This window comes from Girardinichthys multiradiatus, chromosome 6, assembly GCF_021462225.1.
Source record: "Girardinichthys multiradiatus isolate DD_20200921_A chromosome 6, DD_fGirMul_XY1, whole genome shotgun sequence".
Lineage (NCBI taxonomy): Eukaryota > Metazoa > Chordata > Actinopteri > Cyprinodontiformes > Goodeidae > Girardinichthys > Girardinichthys multiradiatus.
In genome coordinates, this window is record NC_061799.1 from 940,672 (window position 1) to 958,913 (window position 18,242).

The window sequence follows — 18,242 nt, forward strand, 5'->3', positions numbered from 1 at the left end:
CACCCCGAAGCGATTCTGGCAACCTGTCCAGCGTCTCAGGAGGGGGAAGCAGTGCTTCGCCAACACTGTTTATAGTGGGGGTGGGGAGCTGCTGACCTCGACTGGGGACATTATTGGCCGGTGGAAGGAGTACTTCGAAGATCTCCTCAATCCTGCCATTCCCTGGTGGAAACAGAGGCTGGGGACTCGGGGTTGGACTCTTTCATCACCCAGGCTGAAGTCACCGAGGTGGTTAAAAAGCTCCGCGGTGGCAAGGCTTCGGGGTTGGATGAGATCCGCCCTGAGTACCTCAAGTCTTTGGATGTTGTGGGGCTGTCATGGTTGACACGCCTCTTCAACATTGCGTGGCGGACAGTGCCTTTGGATTGGCAGACTGGGGTGGTGGTCCCCCTACATAAGAAGGGTGACCGGAAGGTGTGTTCCAACTACAGGGGGATCACACTCCTCAGCCTCCCTGGTAAGTCCTACGCCAGGGTATTGGAGATGAGAGTCCGGCCGATAGTCGAACCCCGGCTTCAGGAGGAGCAGTGTGGTTTTCGTCCCGGCCGTGGGACACTGGACCAGCTCTATACCCTCTACAGGGTACTTGAGGGTTCATGGGAGTTTGCCCAACCGGTCCACATGTGTTTTGTGGACCTGGAGAAGGCATTCGACTGTGTCCCTCGTGATGCCCTGTGGGGGGTGCTCCAGGAGTGTGGAATCGGGGGGCCTTTACTAGGGGCCATCCGGTCCCTGTACGAACGGAGCAGGAGTTTGGTCTGCATTGCCGGCACTAAGTCGGACCTGTTCCCGGTGCATGTTGGACTCCGGCAGGGCTGCCCTTTGTCACCGGTCCTGTTCATAACTTTTATGGACTGGATTTCTAGGCGCAGCCAAGGGCCGGAGGGGGTCTGGTTTGGGGACCAGAGGATTTCGTCTCTTCTTTTTGCAGATGACGTGGTCCTGCTAGCCCCATCTAGCCAAGAGGGACTATGTCTCTCAGCTGGCCTGGGAACGCCTTGGACTCCCCCCGGAGGAGCTGGAAGAGGTGTCTGGGGAGAGGGACGTCTGGGCGTCTCTGCTGACCCTGCGACCCAGTCCCGGATAAAGCGGAAGACGACGAGTACAAGTACGAGAGTCTGGAAAATGTGGGTTGATTCAAATGCATATCATCATGGCAATTTTCATCAATAGTTTTCAAAATTAAAAATTTTCCTGCAGCTCTCAACCAGATTCAACATTTTTAAATAACAATCCAAACCCTGTCTGTGTCAAAAATAGACTGTAATCATATTTAATATGGTTTGTTGTCATGTTTTAGTCTCTCTGCTGTATTTGCCTATATTTTAACATGCGGTTAGTATCACTGTCAATCCTTATTATATTCTATTTATTGTAGTATTTTCAATATACTGTTCACAAAAGTCCATATAGGGCCAAGTTCTGCAAAATAGCTCGGGCTATAAGCACCATGATGCATGCATGGGACTGCTGCTTAGTAACTGTCTCTGTCAAATAAACTCAATAACTAAACTAGAACTGCAAGCAGTTATGATCGGGTTCAAAGCCCCTCCCTGCCCCGCCCCTTCCAGACTACCACGTCACACATGACCACATTTTCCAAAGGCTCAGGTCAGATCTTGGTTGCAAAAGCACTCAGACCTCAAAGGCTTAGGGGCATGCAACGCAAATCAATTCAAATTCAATTCAAAGATACTTTATTGATCCTCGAGGGGAAATTAGAATTCCAGTACAACCCATCCAAACATACATCATGACACAAGACAATGGGGGGGTCACCGAGGCTTTGCTGCCCACTTACAGGTGCTGCCCTTGCTAGATGAGAAAAGAGACCACATTAGGTAAGTAGAGGGAAAAAATCATATTTCACACTTTATCCTTAGCAGGATACAGTTTGAGATTGTAAAAAACCTCAGCACAAAGAAGCAACAAGTTGACAAAACAACATCATGCCGGGAACGGTGAAGGTGGTGTGAGGGGTGTATATGTTTATCTTGAGCATGTGTGTGTGTGCAAGTGAGTGTGTGCAAGTAAGTCCATGAAGCACTGTCCCAGAGACCATTGTCCTTGATGGTACGTTGGAATGTACATCAACCGGCCAAGTTCTGAGCAGGTCCACAGATGTCCTCAGGGAAGGGAGGGGGGCAGAGGGAGCAGAGCGTCATGTTTACATAACTTCCAGGAGAAGTTGAAGATAACCAGCCATCAAGGCCGTGCAGGGGAGCCAGATTCAGAAAAACAATAATTATTTGGGTTAGGCTGACTCTTAATTTTCCGTCAGCCTTGAGAGTCTCGCTGGTGCTTCTCAAAGGCGAATCCAAACAGCCAAATTCCTGGTCTTTCGCCAGATCCGAGCGAACAACTTTCTCCAAGATTAATCCCATTTCACCCCTGAGTCCAGGAACCGCAACCTGCCTGCGATCCTAAGGATCACATCCAGTCTGTGATTCAGCTCATGTAACATCTCGGTCTGAGTGTTGATTGCCCTGAAGATCCCATCACACATGCCAGGCAGCCTTACAATGGCCAGAACAGCTGATGACATTCTCTGAATTTCTCAATATGCCAGGTAATCGCTGACTCCAAAAAGCAGAAATCCTGATATCAAACATCCAATTATATACACATCTTCCACATCCTCGACTGACATTGTCGACAGACACACAATCCTCCACTTCTGCCAGGAGTCCATTGTGTATCCAGAGAAAAATGTCCCGTCCGGGCAAGTGGGCTCTCCCGACCCCTGTCTTCTCGTCGAGAAAATTTGATCAATTGCATTGAGAGACCAGCTGACCAAATCCGTATTTTGGAAGAATTTGGAAGATATGCAAAAAGAGGCTCCAAAAAAAAGACAAGACACAGAGCTGAAGCAGGGCAGATATGGGATGGGTGCGGGAGACAGAGAAAAAGCGTCCACCTCCACCGAGAGCAGGAAAAGAATGCACTAAACCCAGCGGCAAGCACAGCGCAAACCGAGTCTTGTCTGAAAGGCCCTTAAGGGATATTAGCAGCTATGGAGGAAGAAGGGTTCTGATACTTGTGTCAGAAAAAACATAAATAAAACAGAGAGGTTACTGCTGTTATTGAACCCCGAACCAAAACACTGACCGGAGATAGTGGTTCTGAACACTACAAATGCAATATATCTTTTGGCCACTAACGTAATTTGGGGGGGCACTGTTTCTTCCACGAGCGGCAGACGGAGAGCTTTCTGCAGAATCCATATTTCATCAAAAAATTACCAGGGCTGCTTCATTAAAAATGTCCAAAATATTCTCAGTCAACTGTCTATATCTACAATAATATATATTGTTTATAACGTCCCTAAATGTAATAGTACTTGAACAAAAAAATGAAAATGCTTTGTTTATTCATTAACAACCTATAACGAACCGAATTTTAAAATATTCCTTAAAAATCCATATTTCATCAAAGAATTCCCAAAATATTCTTAGATCTCCGTGACTATAGAAGAAACAATATAACTGTTTATTCAAGTGCCTAAATTAATTACCCTTTCAACCAAAAATAGTTAACTGTCATATCCATAGTACATAGCCAAATTTAAAAATGTATATAAAATATATGGTATTTCATAAAATTCCCTAAATATTCTCAAAAAACCATATCTATATGTGGAATTGTATACATTGTTTGTCATGTCTCTAATTTTAATGATTGTTTTAAAAGAAATAGTTAACTATCATTTCAATGATATTAGTAATAATGACCAAAATCTCAAAATTCACATAAAATCCATACTTTGTGAGAAAAATCTCAAAATATTCACCAAGAACCTTGTTCATATGTAGAATAGGCCTGATTTTCTTCAGCCACCACACTTTAATGAGTTCATCAAAATTACTTTATAATCGCCATTATTGATTAACATATATTGTTATGAATTAATTGTACATAAGTGGGCAGTCCAAACTGAACAATGTTTATTGGGGATTATAGGCATTGTCTACTTAAGTAGTGTGCAAAATTCCATGGCATTTGGCCCAACAGAACTTGAGATACAACTGCTAGCTTTATTACCAAACATTGTATACTGTAGTGACGCATTTGAGATAGAGCTTTAGCTAGAATAGGTACTTTTCAGGATTATGCACAGAACATATCCTGAAGGTTTGGGCTCTCTAGGTACCACAAGGGATTTTTGGGGAATTTCTTTATAAGTGAAGGGTTGGAGGTACATTTTCGCACATAAGCCACGCCCACTTTGCCTAAACATTACCATATTGATAACATATTCTCTAGGTGGTAACCTGAAGAAATGTACCAAATATTATAAAAATCCATTCAGCTATTTTGGCTATATAAATTTATCTTGTTTATAGCGCCCCCTAGGCTTAGATCCCTCTGAAAATGAGTACATACCTACAGTTTGACCTTATGCACTACTGGTATGAAAATTATTTGTACATCTTAATTATTTTCAAGTTTGGTCAAAAAATCTTTTTTTCGCTTCAAAAAAGTTTGATTGCCTATAATTCGCAAACCGAAAAATAATTTTGAAATGTTTTCCATATCGTTTTGTCGGTTATGTCTGCAGTCTTACCAGGCCCGGTTTCGCTTTGATTGGCCTTGCCCCTAAGGAGGAGTTAATGAAAATAGGTTTTGCATATTACGCAACGTTGTTGCTCATTAGCATAACTCTATTTTTTGTTTTTTTCAAAACTCACAAGATTAAGAATAACTCAAAGAGCATCCAGGAATTGAGATTTAGTCTCTGCAAGCAACAGTTTCAGAGATAGTCACAGAAACGCATTTTACGTTAAAAATTATTTTCATGTACCTAGGTAGCACAATTCTGCATATGATCGGTAATTTCCCTGACAAAATCTTTCAAATTCACTGAGTTCAAAGATCAAATGTGAGATAGCATATAAGCCACGCCCAATTTTTAATCATATTAAAAGTATGTCCTGAGGTCAAGGTCTTGAGCATATGACCAAGTTGCGTGTCAATCCATCAATCAGTTATGCAGATATAAACTTCTGGTGCCTATAGCGCCCCCTATTATTCAAGGTTCTCCAATCTTGTTTGGAAATCATGAAATATGGCAGAGATATAGTCAATTAACTTTTGGGCTAGTTCATGAATAAAGTTTGTCCGCATGTAGCTTTAAAAACTTTCGAACATTTGACAAAGATTTCATACCATTGTGTCCCGCTAACTCTGTAAATGTTATGTACAGAGTTTTATCTTGATTGAGCTCAGAATGTAGAAGGAGTTGCGGAAAATAGATTTTACCTTAGTCGCGACGTAGCAAAAAATCTAGTTAGAAGGAAGTGGGCGTGGCCTTTGCAAAGTGATGCAGAATTATCCAAGGAACAAGGTGATATAAACCTTTGAAATGTGGGACTTACGGTTTGGAAGTTATAAGCCCAAATGCTTTGTCATATGTAATAGCGCCCCCTAGTTGTTAGGGGGTCTGAATTTTAGTATCTGAGTAGCAGTTGCGATTCCCTACTAGGCTGCTATGTCAGTTTTTTTCCAGCATTTTCTGGTTCTTGCGCCAAATGACTTTTAGCAGAGAATAATAATAATAATAATAATAATAATGATGAAAAAACGAAGTAAAAACAATAGGGTTCCCAGCTCCACTGGGAGCAGGCGAACGGTCTTGTCATAAATCTAAAATTAGTTTTCTACATTAATGGCCATGTCCCCAAGCACCAATATGTTTTCAGTAGAGGGAATTACAGCTGACCTGGTTCGGTTGTTAATGTAGATATAGTCCACTGATTACTCCAAAAAGGAATGAAGACCCAGTTGTATAGAAGATGTGTGAAGGGAGCTGTGGACTCATATACAAATAAGAGACAAACAGGTGATGGGTGATTTCAAGTTGTAGCTAATGGAAGCTGGTCTTACATGCTGAGAGCAAGGTTTGGCTCCAGGAGGGAAAGCAAACGGCAGATGTAGAGTCCGATGAGGAGGAACCATCTTCTTTTTCTTCAGCACCGTGCTGAGCCAGTGAGCAGTCACACAGCGCTTCCCTTCTCGAAGGGCCTTTCAAAGAAAACAGAAAAACAACATTACACATTCCCTTAGAGATACATACTGGCCCACCACTAATCTGATAGTATTTAATCAGTGCTCATTGTGTTTCACCAGCACATTTATTGCTGTACTCCTCAACCTGCTTAAACATCAGCTCTCATAACAGACAGAAGATAACAAGGAGCTGGTCAGAGGAAAAGACCAACAAGGCCAAAAGTTTGACTACTGTTACCAGAAACAGGTGAACAGACGCTACAGTAAAACAGAATTCGTTTCCTGCAGTCACACACAGTGAAGAACTATTTTACAAAACAGACTTGATTCAATACTGACTAAATAAGATCTTTTTACAATAAAACCAACAAGCAGATGGGATGCAGGGGTAGAAAGTAGCACCTGCCACTGGCCAAATGCGGGTACTTTTATGAAGTGGCAGGTAGATTCGAACAACACATGAGCAACAGGGGTGGGTTTGCAATTTGAACAGAAAAACAAAAACTGGGTTCAATTTGCACAGCTGACTTGTCGCAGGCAGCAATATGCATAAGTTGCTGCTACTCTGCTTTTAAAGAGGAACTAAACTCAGCCTCAAGGGTGCAATCTTTATGTTACTGTGCTATTTGTTTTACATTTCATGTAAACTTGTTTATTCTGTGACATTTACTAAAACCAGTGCTGTCCTCTTTGGGTTGAACGATGGGCACTGCAGTTGAATTTTCCTATTGGTTCAAACAGTACAGCCTGGTACATGCCTACGTCACAGACTCCGCATTCAGGTCTAAAACCATCTTACTCAGACACGCCCCTGTAGCAAGTCAGGAGTTGGAATGGTTCCTCCACTGCCTCCACTTGGAGTATCGGCTTTGGGCATCACTGAGTCAACGCATTGAACCAGCGGCTCCAAACAATAAGGCTCAGGCCCACTGGGCTTCAAAAAGCCTCTCTCAACCTTCCGAGATGAGGGAGCAGAAAAATCCTCCACCTCAAAAGATCTGTCCATGGCGAAAGTACCAGCATTGCTCTGCTCACTCTCCATGTTTTAGTATACCAAATTAAGCTAGCTGCCACTTTCCCTCCTGACCACACCCCTGCTTAACCCCCTCTGCTCATCCTCACACTTGGCACTGCCCACTTTGGTTATTCTATTACATGTCATTTATTTCCATTTTAATGCCACTATAAGAAGAAAAACTGAACAATACCTTTAGAAATGTGTCGCTACATTCCTGGTGTTAAGCGGGCAGCAGAAAACAAAAAACCTTTCTCAAGAGGAGTCAAGGGAAGTAACCAAAGTTGAACAGCATTTTTTTAAATGAGAAATAGAAAAGAACTGACAAAAGCAAGTTACATGACTGAGTTATGCTCAGTGGGCAATACATTTCTATTTGGTGATTACACAATTTCAAACTTTGTCCATTTAACAGCGCTCATTGGGTAGGAGGCAGGGTCCACCCTGGATGGGTCACCAGTTTTTCTCAGGGCTCATGCTAAACATTTTCAATAAAATACATCTCAACAAACTGTAATAATATTGATAACAATGACCAATTTAATCACAATAAAGATAATACAAAACCCATGGTCCTTGTTGGATTTGACCATAAAATAAGAATGTCATTTTTCAAAGAAGGATTAGAAGCAATGTTAAGAAGAAGCTGAGACAAAACTAAGCATTTCTGTTTAAGGAAGCCAACCAGAATAATGGTCTAAATTAAACACAGAGTGAGCACTGCAGAAAAACTCAGTCAACTAAATGTTCTTTAAAGCAGGGCTGAATGTGGGTGGGACCGCCACTGCCTCTCACTCCATGACTTAAGTCACATGATGCATTCCTACCTGTACATACATGTTGCTGACTTGACTTTCACACAACAAGTGAGTGCAGCGGCTGGTAAGAGTGGGGTCAACAACACCTCCACATGCCTGGATCACCTAAAACAGAAAGTTGGAAAACAACTTCAACATTACATCTTTAACAAGTCTGTCTTCATTCTTAAATTCTCTGGTTTATCTTGTGCAACCATCAGGCCTTAGCCGTGTTAAAGTCCTACCCTCTTCCATGTGGCCAGGAGCTGTTTGTCAGCCATCTGTTCAGGGTAGTCAGCAATAGCAAACACACAGCCCAGCAGAAAGCCATCCTGAGGAACTGAGGACAGAATAGAACTGAGGTGATAGTGGCTAATCCAGACTGAGGTAATATTTTATTCTGAACCAAGAAGTGTGACCAATAAGCAAATCTTCCTCTGGTGGTACTCACTGTCCTGACCCATCTCATGGCCAAACAGCTGGGAGATGTGAGGAGGCTGCTGCAGCTGAGGGGGCAGCGTCGTGGCCGTCTGCTGCTGATGATGCTGCTGTTGTTGTTGTTGTTGCTGCTGTTGCAGGACCTGCTGGTTCTGGTGCTGCAGAACCTGCTGCTGCTGATTGTGCAAGTGCTGCTTTTGCATTTGTTGCATGTGTTGCTGCTGTTGAAGCAAATGTTGCTGCTTAAGCTGCTGTTGGTGGAACTGTTGCTGATTCTGCTGTTGCTGCTGCTGCTGCTGCTGCTGCTGTAACATCTGCATGCGCTGCTGCTGCTGAAACTGCTGCTGCAGCTGGTGTTGCAGCTGCTGTAGGCCTGGTCTAAGGAGCTGCTGAGGTCGCAGCTGCTGCTGGGAGAACATCTGCTGTTGGTGCATTTGCTGCTGCTGTTGAAGAAACTGTTGCTGCTGTTGGGGCAACTGTGGGAAACCTTGCGGCTGTGGCACCTGTGACTGTTGCTGCTGCAGCTGCATCATCTGCTGCTGCTGCTGGAGGTGCATCAAGGGGTGTGGTGGTTGCTGTGGTAACTGCTGATGCTGCTGGCCAGTCTGATGTGACTGCTGGAGTAGTTGTTGCTGCTGCTCTGCAGTAAGTGGCTGTCTAGGAAGTTTACTTTGACTAAACTGAGGAGGGTTGTTAGTGTTCAGGGTCTGAACATGGCTCTGATTTGTCTGTTCCACAGGCTTTGTCTGATTGCCAGCCAGGTTTTGGATGATCTGCAAAAAATACCAAAGAAGATCAAGCAAGACAGAAAGCGGCTGACCGAGCTTTTAACAGGCGTCAGAGCTCATCTGTAAAACTATGCTTTTAAAGAACACTTCAGACCACATCTGGAAATGCAAGATTTTAGCAATATTGTTGAGAAAACCAATAATTCACATTTTCTTTGTTTTGTTTCTAGTGTAGAATTATCTAGTTCAAGTTTTGATCAGTTTAAGTATTTCAGTTTTGAACTCAAGATGCTGTTCATACGTAAACAATGAAACAGTCCTTTGGTTTAGGTTCCAAATTAGATGCCAACGTTAAGTGTTAGTTGTGGCCATCAGTTAGCTAGTGGAAGTATGGTCACAGAGCTTGCTTTACAGATCACTCGTATTCTCTGTCAGATTCTTAAGTCTGCTACAGAGTACCCGAAATCAGAGATGGGCCCGATCCAATTAAATATTGCTATCAGACCCCATACTAAGAACATTCTTGGATCAGATGTCAGGCTGCGGCCCCTGAGGGCCCCTTCACACTGCTGGTCTGGTCCAGGGATCGGTAGAAGTGAGAAAATTCACACCTCCAATTGGCCCAGTTTGCTTTCACACACTGATCTTTTAGACTGGACCGAACTAAGTCATGCAGTTGTAACAGATTGTTTTGGAAGTAGTGGTTATGATCGAGTAGAAAAAAACGCATAAAGAAGAACGTCTGTCTCATCTGGGTTTCTGTTGCTATTTTGGTTTTCAAAGCAAGTTATGCATATGGTTCTCTGGTCCGCTTCAGGGTCCAATATGGGTTCCGCTCCAGAAACTGGACTCTGGCACAGTATGCTGTTATTGTTGCATGTTACTGCACGTCTTATTTTGACTCTAGAACTTTACGTTTACGAAGAAAAAGTGAAATAAATAGTGATCTCATAGAGTGTGTATTCAGATATTAAATACCTCAATAAATATGGTTTTCAGATTTATTATGCCAGAATGAGGACCCTGCTGCAGACCCACCTTCTTCCCAGATGCTTTAAAAAATAGACAGTGGTTTTGGCACATATTTCAGTTCATACTGGAACATCAAACATCTGGAATTAGAGCATCTCTAACCAAAATGTTACCAGAGCAATCGTTTAAACGTGGTAAACCTTCTTCACTACTTATGTGTTCTAGTGTTGTCAGCCAGCCTGATGGCGTCTGTGACATTCAGCTCGAGGGTTGGGTAGACCAATCTCTAAAGGATGTTACCTAAAAATAAAAACGCACGAAGCACCTGAAACGTCTCCACCACCAGATCAGGAGAGGTACGGCAAGGAAAAAAAAAAAAAGTACTAGCTCACATCACCCTACTACTTTACATTTATGTGACACAAATTAGCAAAACTCTGTTCAAAGTGACAAAAATAGCATATTGGCTGAAGGAAATAAACACTCTTGGCCCACTGTATCACCCACTGAAGTTTGGTACATACTGACATATTGGTACTGGATTAAACTCAGACTCCAAGCAGGGCAGAAGATGCACACTACCTCTAAAGTCGACACGCAGGTGGATGTTTTTTTCATTCCATCAGTGAACGTACAGGATCCATCTCACTAGAACCAAACAGCTCTCAAACTTTCCTTCAACAAATATATCAGCTCAGAGATGAGCATCCAACATGGCTTGAAAGGTCCTTCATGACCAATGTGTGAACACTTGAGAAGATGCTTGTGAGGAAGGTGGGTCACTTACATGTGCAACAACGGGCCGATTTGCTGGCTGCATGTCAGAGTTGTTGGTGATATTGCGGAGCGTTCTAATAGCTGGGCTCCATCCAGGCATTCCTTCCGGGCCTGATCCACCTGACACAGAGAGATGAAACCTTTATTAGCAGGTCTTCCTGTTAGGAACAAGAGACATGTAACCTACACTAGTCCACTGTTAACACACACAAGAAAAGGATCTACAAATACCCACAAGGAGGGAAAGGGAAGGAGTTTCATGGTCAGAAGAAAATCTTAAATAACAGTAGCTGGAATAGAATGTTCTGCAATCCTAACCAACTTTACGTACCGCTAATCTCACTTAACAGGCTCGGGGGTGGGTCCAGTTTACTAGACCTTCCCAAATAATTGGCTAAATGTGGGGTGTGGCTCTTTACACACACACATACACTGGGTGTACTGACCTTGCTGTGCAGCACGAGCCTCTGCAGGTAGCGCTCCTCCACTGCTGGGAACAGGAGGTACCGTAGCACACAGGTTAATCAGCCCACTGCCTGTAGAGGACACTGGATCTTTGCAGCCAGCTGGCCCAACCCGCCGTCTTGGGATGCCAGTGGGAATAGCAACTGTCGGTGGTGTTACGACCTCAGCTGGTGTCCAGTTGAGGTTGGTGCCCTCCTTCTCTGTGGAGGAGTCGTCATCAGAATCATCGAACATCCTCTCACTGTGGACCTCAGGTTTTCGGGGAGAGGTCGGCGAAATGGAGTTGAGCCGTTTGGGTCCTGGCCGTCTTCGAGGGCTGGACTCCTCACCAGATGACCCCCCGCTGGATGGCTGGGAGTGCCGCGGGCTGTAGCTACCATTTGAATGAGAGCGCATGTCATATGACTCTGCTTCGCTCTCCTCCTCCTCTGGCTCAACATATGTGAGTCTGGGGTGATAAAGACTCTCATCCTTCCTGCTTTTATCTAAAACAAAAAGACAAAAAAAAAGAATTATCCACAAGTATTACAACTAAATAAGTTATGTCTACTCACAGCAACCAATGTGGCAGGCTTTGTACATGCCTGTCAACACTCTAACATCAGTCTTTTGAAAAGATATTATAATTATCAGTACATGTATTTGCATTAGGTTTCCAGGTTACCTTTAACAGAATCTGTTATCCAGTCTGGAGTGACGATCTTTATGCCCGGTTGTTTCAGGGCATACTCAAACTTCGCCTGGAAACACAAGCAAATCACAGGAGGGATGAAATTAGAGCGTGCGATATACAGTGGTTATCACAGCACAGACCCCAAAACAACAACTAACAATGAGATTAACATTTAGAAGTACTTAAACAGTATTTATTTCCCTTAAACTTCTCTAACTGGTGTCCCATCACAACCACAGACTTTAAAGTATTTCATTTGGATTTTCTGTGAGAGATTTATGCTCATTCTTTTTTGTGAAGTAGCTCAAGCTCACACTGATCGGATGAAGAGCTAATGTGATCATCAAGATTAAGGACTTGCCACATAGTTTAAAATACAATTATATCTGGACTTTGACTAGACCATTCTAAAACATAAATATGCTTGGATCTAATTCTTTTCTGCATTTAGCTCCATTTATCTTCCCATCAACTCTGACCAGCTTCCTGTCCCTGCTGAAGAAAAGTCTCCCCTGACGTGTAAAACCTCAGTTTATTCTATAAAATGCTCTTTGCTCTGGAAAAAGATGAGTTCTGCTGTTTTTGGCAACATAAACATGTTAGTATTGTCGCACAACTCTGAACTGGAATTTCTGCTGTCCTGATCGAATCCAGCAAGCAAAGATTCTACATCCAGATACAGATGTTTAAATGCAATCATTACTCAGATCTACAGTGAAGGTCCTGCAGGGTAAATAAAATGTGTCTGGAAGCAATCTGCTATTTTCAGAGGTGACTGACAATGTCAGAACCTACATCTGATTCTCAGTGCAGCTGCCTAAATTTGCATTTATTTCTGAACCAGACAGAGTTTTTCCAGGTAAGTCAAAGCAGAAAAAACAAAATGTGAGCAGAGCAGCAGAAGGTGAATGCAAGCTGCATACCATCTGAGGACCTCAGCGCAGCATGTGACCATGAGCCATTATAAAGTTAGCACTGACAACTAAGGTGTGTATATACAGGGGTTGGACAATGAAACTGAAACAGCGGTCATTTTAGTGTGGGACGTTTCATGGCTAAATTGGACCAGCCTGGTAGCCAGTCTTCATTGATTGCACATTGCACCAGTATCTGTGACCAAGACAGCAAGTCTTTGTGATGTATCAAGAGCCACGGTATCCAGGGTAATGTCAGCATACCACCAAGAAGGACGAACCACATCCAACAGGATTAACTGTGGACGCAAGAGGAAGCTGTCTGAAAGGGATGTTCGGGTGCTAACCTGGATTGTATCCTAAAAACATAAAACCACAGCTGCCCAAATCACGGCAGAATTAAATGTGCACCTCAACTCTCCTGTTTCCACCAGAACTGTCCGTCGGGAGCTCCACAGGGTCAATATACACGGCCGGGCTGCTATAGCCAAACCTTTGGTCACTCATGCCAATGCCAAACGTTGGTTTCAATGGTGCAAGGAGCACAAATCTTGGGCTGTGGACAATGTGAAACATGTATTGTTCTCTGATGAGTTCTCTGATCTGTTTTCCCCACATCCAGGAGAGTTACGGTGTGGAGAAGCCCCAAAGAAGCGTACCACCCAGACTGTTGCATGCCCAGAGTGAAGCATGGGGGTGGATCAGTGATGGTTTGGGCTGCCATATCATGGCGTTCCCTTGGCCCAATACTTGTGCTAGATGGGCGCGTCACTGCCAAGGACTACCGAACCATTCTTGAGGACCATGTGCATCCAATGGTTCAAACGAGTCAGGAAACGTTTTCCTCCACCAGTATCACGTAGTGACCTGGCCACTATCCTGCAAGAAGAATGGCTTAAAATCCCTCTGACCTCTGTGCAGGACTTGTATATGTCATTCCCAAGATGAATTGATGCTGTATTGGCCGCAAAAGGAGGCCCTACACCATACTAATAAATTATTGTGGTCTAAAACCAGGTGTTTCAGTTTCATTGTCCAACCCCTGTACATGCTACTGCAGTACAGAGCAGAGAATCAAGGACATCAGCCAGCAACTCCTCTAGGAGAAGCGAGCAAGCACCCACTCTGAATGTTCAGTTAAGAGTAAGAACAAAGTTACAACTCAAGAAACACTTTTCAGTAGTGTTTCTGTAAACTGCAAGTAGAGTATGCACTTACGCCTTTTGGCTCCTTCACCACCAAGTGGGTGACCTTCTTGTTTAGGTTCAGCTGACATTCACCACCATAAAAGGTAAGAAAAGCCCACAGCGCATTGAGATCATCTGGAAGCTGTGTACAAACAGAGAGAGAGAGCATTTAAGTACAACACAAACCTTCTGCTACATGAAGACACATAGAGGCTCAAACCAAAGCACCACAGACCATACAAACTATATGTTGAAAAAACATACGTACCCTGGGAAGACAAGCTGTCACGCCAAAGAATATCTGTCCTGATTCTGGAGAGAAACCAGTTACTCTGGAGTTTCCACAGTCACAGAAAAACAACTGAGGTCAAAATACATGAATTAAACCACATAAAATAAAGTTTTTTAATTCTAAAATGTTGAGTTTTCTTCTCTTCTATTTTCTATAACAACACCAGTCCGAGGTATTGTGGTCTTGACAGTAAAAAGATACGGTAACAGATCTCCACATCGAACAGACAGAATCACCCAGGATGGCTGCAACACAACAGACAGAAGCATTTTAATATACTTTGACATTCTCTGTTACCCAGGTCACAGCCGCCCTACCTGCTACTACTGCTACAAGCAGCTAAAGTGTTTGATTAGTAGTTCAGTTTACAAATGTTTGTCAAATATTCCAAAGCTTGCAGTGAACTACAGTATGCAAGTACTTCAAGGAGTGCAGCGATAGACAGCGATTCTGTTGCAGGAGAAGCTGACGAGACTAACACAGAGACTACTTCTCTCTGAGGAGAGACAATTGGTCCGCTGCACAGCTGGCCTGCTGTCTGCCTGGGACTTTGTGCAGAGGTCCAAATATATTTTACTTCTTCCTGTTTGATTCATCTTGTGTGATTATGCCCATTTGTCACATTTAAACAAAAACATATATTCATAAATACTAGTCATTTTCAAGCTATAGACATATGTTCTAAATCCAGATTTCTTCCTCTTGAGTTGCAGTCTGACTAAACACTGGTTCTGCTAATAACTTTTTTTATAAATATGGAAATAATAAGGGCCTAAGGGTTTTGTCACACTGGAGGTGGTACTTTATATATTTAAGTCAAATTTTAAAAATAAAAAAGAACATTGTTTAAATTTGAAAAAATATTTAAAAGAAATAAACCTAAAGTAGTTGTTCAGAAGGAAGAACCATAATTTAGGATAAAAGATTCATCGAAAAGTAAGTAGACAGACTAGTTAGACAAATAAAAATGTTAGTGGTAGATCTGCTAGCAATGCAAACAGCACAAAGATCAGCTTATGTTCACACACTGCTTTGACATGTTTACTGGTGTGTTACTCTGCTGTCTCCAGCTTAAATGTCAAGATGTTACACCAAACCTTTAAGCAGTGAGACGCATAGAATGATACAGTATTTAGAAGCCAGCTTTTAATGCTGTCATACAGGGCAAGTAACTGAACTTAAGGCCAACCAAACTTTAACAATGAGAAATACATGGCTGGCAAAAAAAAATCTGTTTACCTTGACGACAGGCAGATCAAACACCTCCCTTGATTCGCTCACTTCAGGGTTGTCTCCGTCCTCTGAAATGATGTGAGTGGCCAAAGCATTGTAGGACACCTCCTTTCCTTTTCCTGCTTTTAGTAGCTGAACCACCTGGAAAATGAGCACAAAACTCAGTCGACTCATGCTTCACTCTACACCAACTAAAGCATTATTATATTCCTGATGAAGCAAGCTGGAGACAGCTTTACTTGCTACACTGCAGCCCAATCACAATACTAAGACCACTGAAACGTAGCATGGTTGTACTGGACTGAGTTGTATTGATGATTTATTAGAAGAAATGGGCTGAATTCACAGCAGTTCAATTCTAAAACTGTCTACAGTCATGCAAAACATTTTAGGCTCCCTCTGCATCTGAGACAACAAAAAAGCTTTTAAGTAAAGCTTTCATTGGGCAGGATGGAGTAGCAGTAGAACACACACTCCATGCTTTGCTGCATGTCTCCCCCACTGTCTCTCTTTGCCCAGTTCCTGTTTGATTACTGCCAATAAAACCCACTTGTGCCTCCAAATATTTAAAACGAATGATAAAACGTTCACTTCAGGGTTCACTCAGGACTACTTGATTTGGAACAGAAGTTGCAGGTACACACACTGCCTATTCGGATTTTGGAGACATTTACTTTAGTAGTCCAATGGTAAAAACACATATGAGATTGCTTTTTGATTATCTTTTCAGATTAAACCATCTTTTTGGACATATAACACTTTGCAACAGCAAACGCACCCAATACAAACCTGCATGGACAGCTACAGGTGGGCTTGTTTTCAAATAACGAATGAATTCCCCACAAGCGGAAGCCTCAGGCTCAGTTTTATTGCTTGAGAAATACGCCGCATTATCTCTTTTGCTGTCAAAAACTTTGCAGATGTTTTCGAAGGTGTGCAGCAGCGGCGGCTGAAGTAACGGTAACGCGTCTAGTAGCGGAAACGATGACTGTAACAGGTTGATGTAAACACACAGAGGCGAGCTTTGCGTTGTGTTACCCTGCATAAGGAAAGCACAGTAACCGCAGTTAGACTAAACTTGGATTTAGAAATAATGGAAGTTAACAAGCGACTGTATTCCTACAACCTCAGATCTAAAGTCTATAACATGGAAGCTAACAGCTAACCTGGAAAACTCCTCTGTGACTCTACAAGCTGAGCCTAGCTGTAGATCTAAAGTAGATTCAACAGAATGTCAGCCATCGGCTACCATCGCAGACAGCGTCTCACAACGTTAGCAGACAGGAGACAGATGGAATCCCGCTGTTATCATGTAGCATGTTGTCGTGTTAGCCTGTTAGTTAGCTTCCTCCGAACCTCTCGTTCATTCTGAATGTATTTGGTAGGTTAGCATGTAAGCATCATAGCTAACGACAAGCTAACGTTCAGGTCCTTACCTTTGGCTCAATGTCTCCAACCACGTAAAATTTAACATCTTTGAAAAGTTCATCAGGGACCTTGATTTCCTCCTCAGACATGACTGTCCATGAACGGTGGATGATTGCAAAGTTGTTTGAAATGTGGAAAGGAAGTATGTGCCTGACTGCTGCACATTAACCGGACAGTGAAGCGCCAAATCACTGAGCGCGCCTTGGACTTCAGCACTGTGTCTGCAGTCAGAGGGGGGAGGAAAATGGCATGAGCTCGATTTTATTTTCCCTCGGGGTTCGTCCTCTCTCAGGGACGCACTGGCTAGCACTACTTTCTTCTTAAGGAATGTATTTTAATATTATCACGCTAATTTTACCTTCAAAAGAATAGAAACAATGTTTTTGCAGACAGAATACCCCATCAAATCCGACATGGTATTTCTCTCCAACCTTCACACGGATACAGTCTGTCAATAGCTTCTTTTAATCTTTATTGGTTAGAAATATGCAATAAAAACATTGCTTTACACTAAATATCCCATATATATTTACATTTCTGTATATATGAATAAGGCTGAGCAACAAACTTTTGATCAAATAATTAAGACGCAGTTATTTTAAAATAAATGGTAACAATCAATGTTTAGTCAAATTGTGTTCATCTCTGAAAAGAACGGGATTTAATTACAGGTAAAAAAAAAAAAAAACCCTAATAAAAGTATTGTTTAACTCATTAGGCAAATGATATAAACAAAAGACTGTTTAGTTTAGTTTCTCCCAGGGGCGTTTTTAGGGTCTCAAAACATTGGGGGCTTCAGCCCAAATCCAAAATATTTACATTTCAATGATGGACTCCATTGAAGTTCATTGATCCAAAAAAATATATATATTGCCAATTAGAATGATCTAATTCAGTTTTCACTGCATTTCTGTGTTGCAAATTTGCTTTTATTAAAACATAAAATTATAACTTAAATTGACAACTATAAAGTCTGGACTATCTAACTTCAAAAACCCATGTAGACTTGTGCTGATATGTTATTCTTTGAAACATGTAATATCTCTACAGCAGAATTTGTACAGAGAGTAAATACAAATCAGGTGGTCCAGCTGGATAGGCTGGATTCCCTGACTCTGTGACTTCTTTCTCTCATTCATCAGTTTCCTCTGCACTATCTTCTTTATCTCTCTCTTACTCTGAAATCTTCTCATCTTCATCACGTATGCTAACATAATTAGGCCCGAGCAGGAAAACTGCAAGGGCCTATTGTAATCGCTCGAATTCTTATTATTATTCTTCCGGGAACTTTTGGCGGCGCAATATGGGGACTTTGCC

At 42.4% G+C, this 18,242-nt stretch overlaps 1 protein-coding gene across 1 annotated transcript in view; it reads right to left on the bottom strand.

The window, feature by feature from the left end:
• Nucleotides 1-17,128, bottom strand: part of paxip1 (PAX interacting (with transcription-activation domain) protein 1) — a 37,938-nt gene extending 20,810 nt beyond the window's left edge. The window contains exons 1-12 of the mRNA XM_047368949.1: nt 16,934-17,128; nt 15,504-15,638; nt 14,466-14,509; nt 14,241-14,304; nt 14,004-14,114; nt 11,863-11,938; nt 11,180-11,683; nt 10,744-10,853; nt 8,270-9,029; nt 8,064-8,158; nt 7,849-7,944; nt 5,884-6,021 (exon numbers count right to left, since the gene is read on the bottom strand). Coding sequence (XP_047224905.1) covers nt 5,884-6,021; nt 7,849-7,944; nt 8,064-8,158; nt 8,270-9,029; nt 10,744-10,853; nt 11,180-11,683; nt 11,863-11,938; nt 14,004-14,114; nt 14,241-14,304; nt 14,466-14,509; nt 15,504-15,638; nt 16,934-17,014 — 2,214 coding nt within the window. The 5' untranslated portion in view covers nt 17,015-17,128. The remainder of the gene's footprint in view (nt 1-5,883; nt 6,022-7,848; nt 7,945-8,063; nt 8,159-8,269; nt 9,030-10,743; nt 10,854-11,179; nt 11,684-11,862; nt 11,939-14,003; nt 14,115-14,240; nt 14,305-14,465; nt 14,510-15,503; nt 15,639-16,933) is intronic.
• Nucleotides 17,129-18,242: the final 1,114 nt, after the last annotated feature.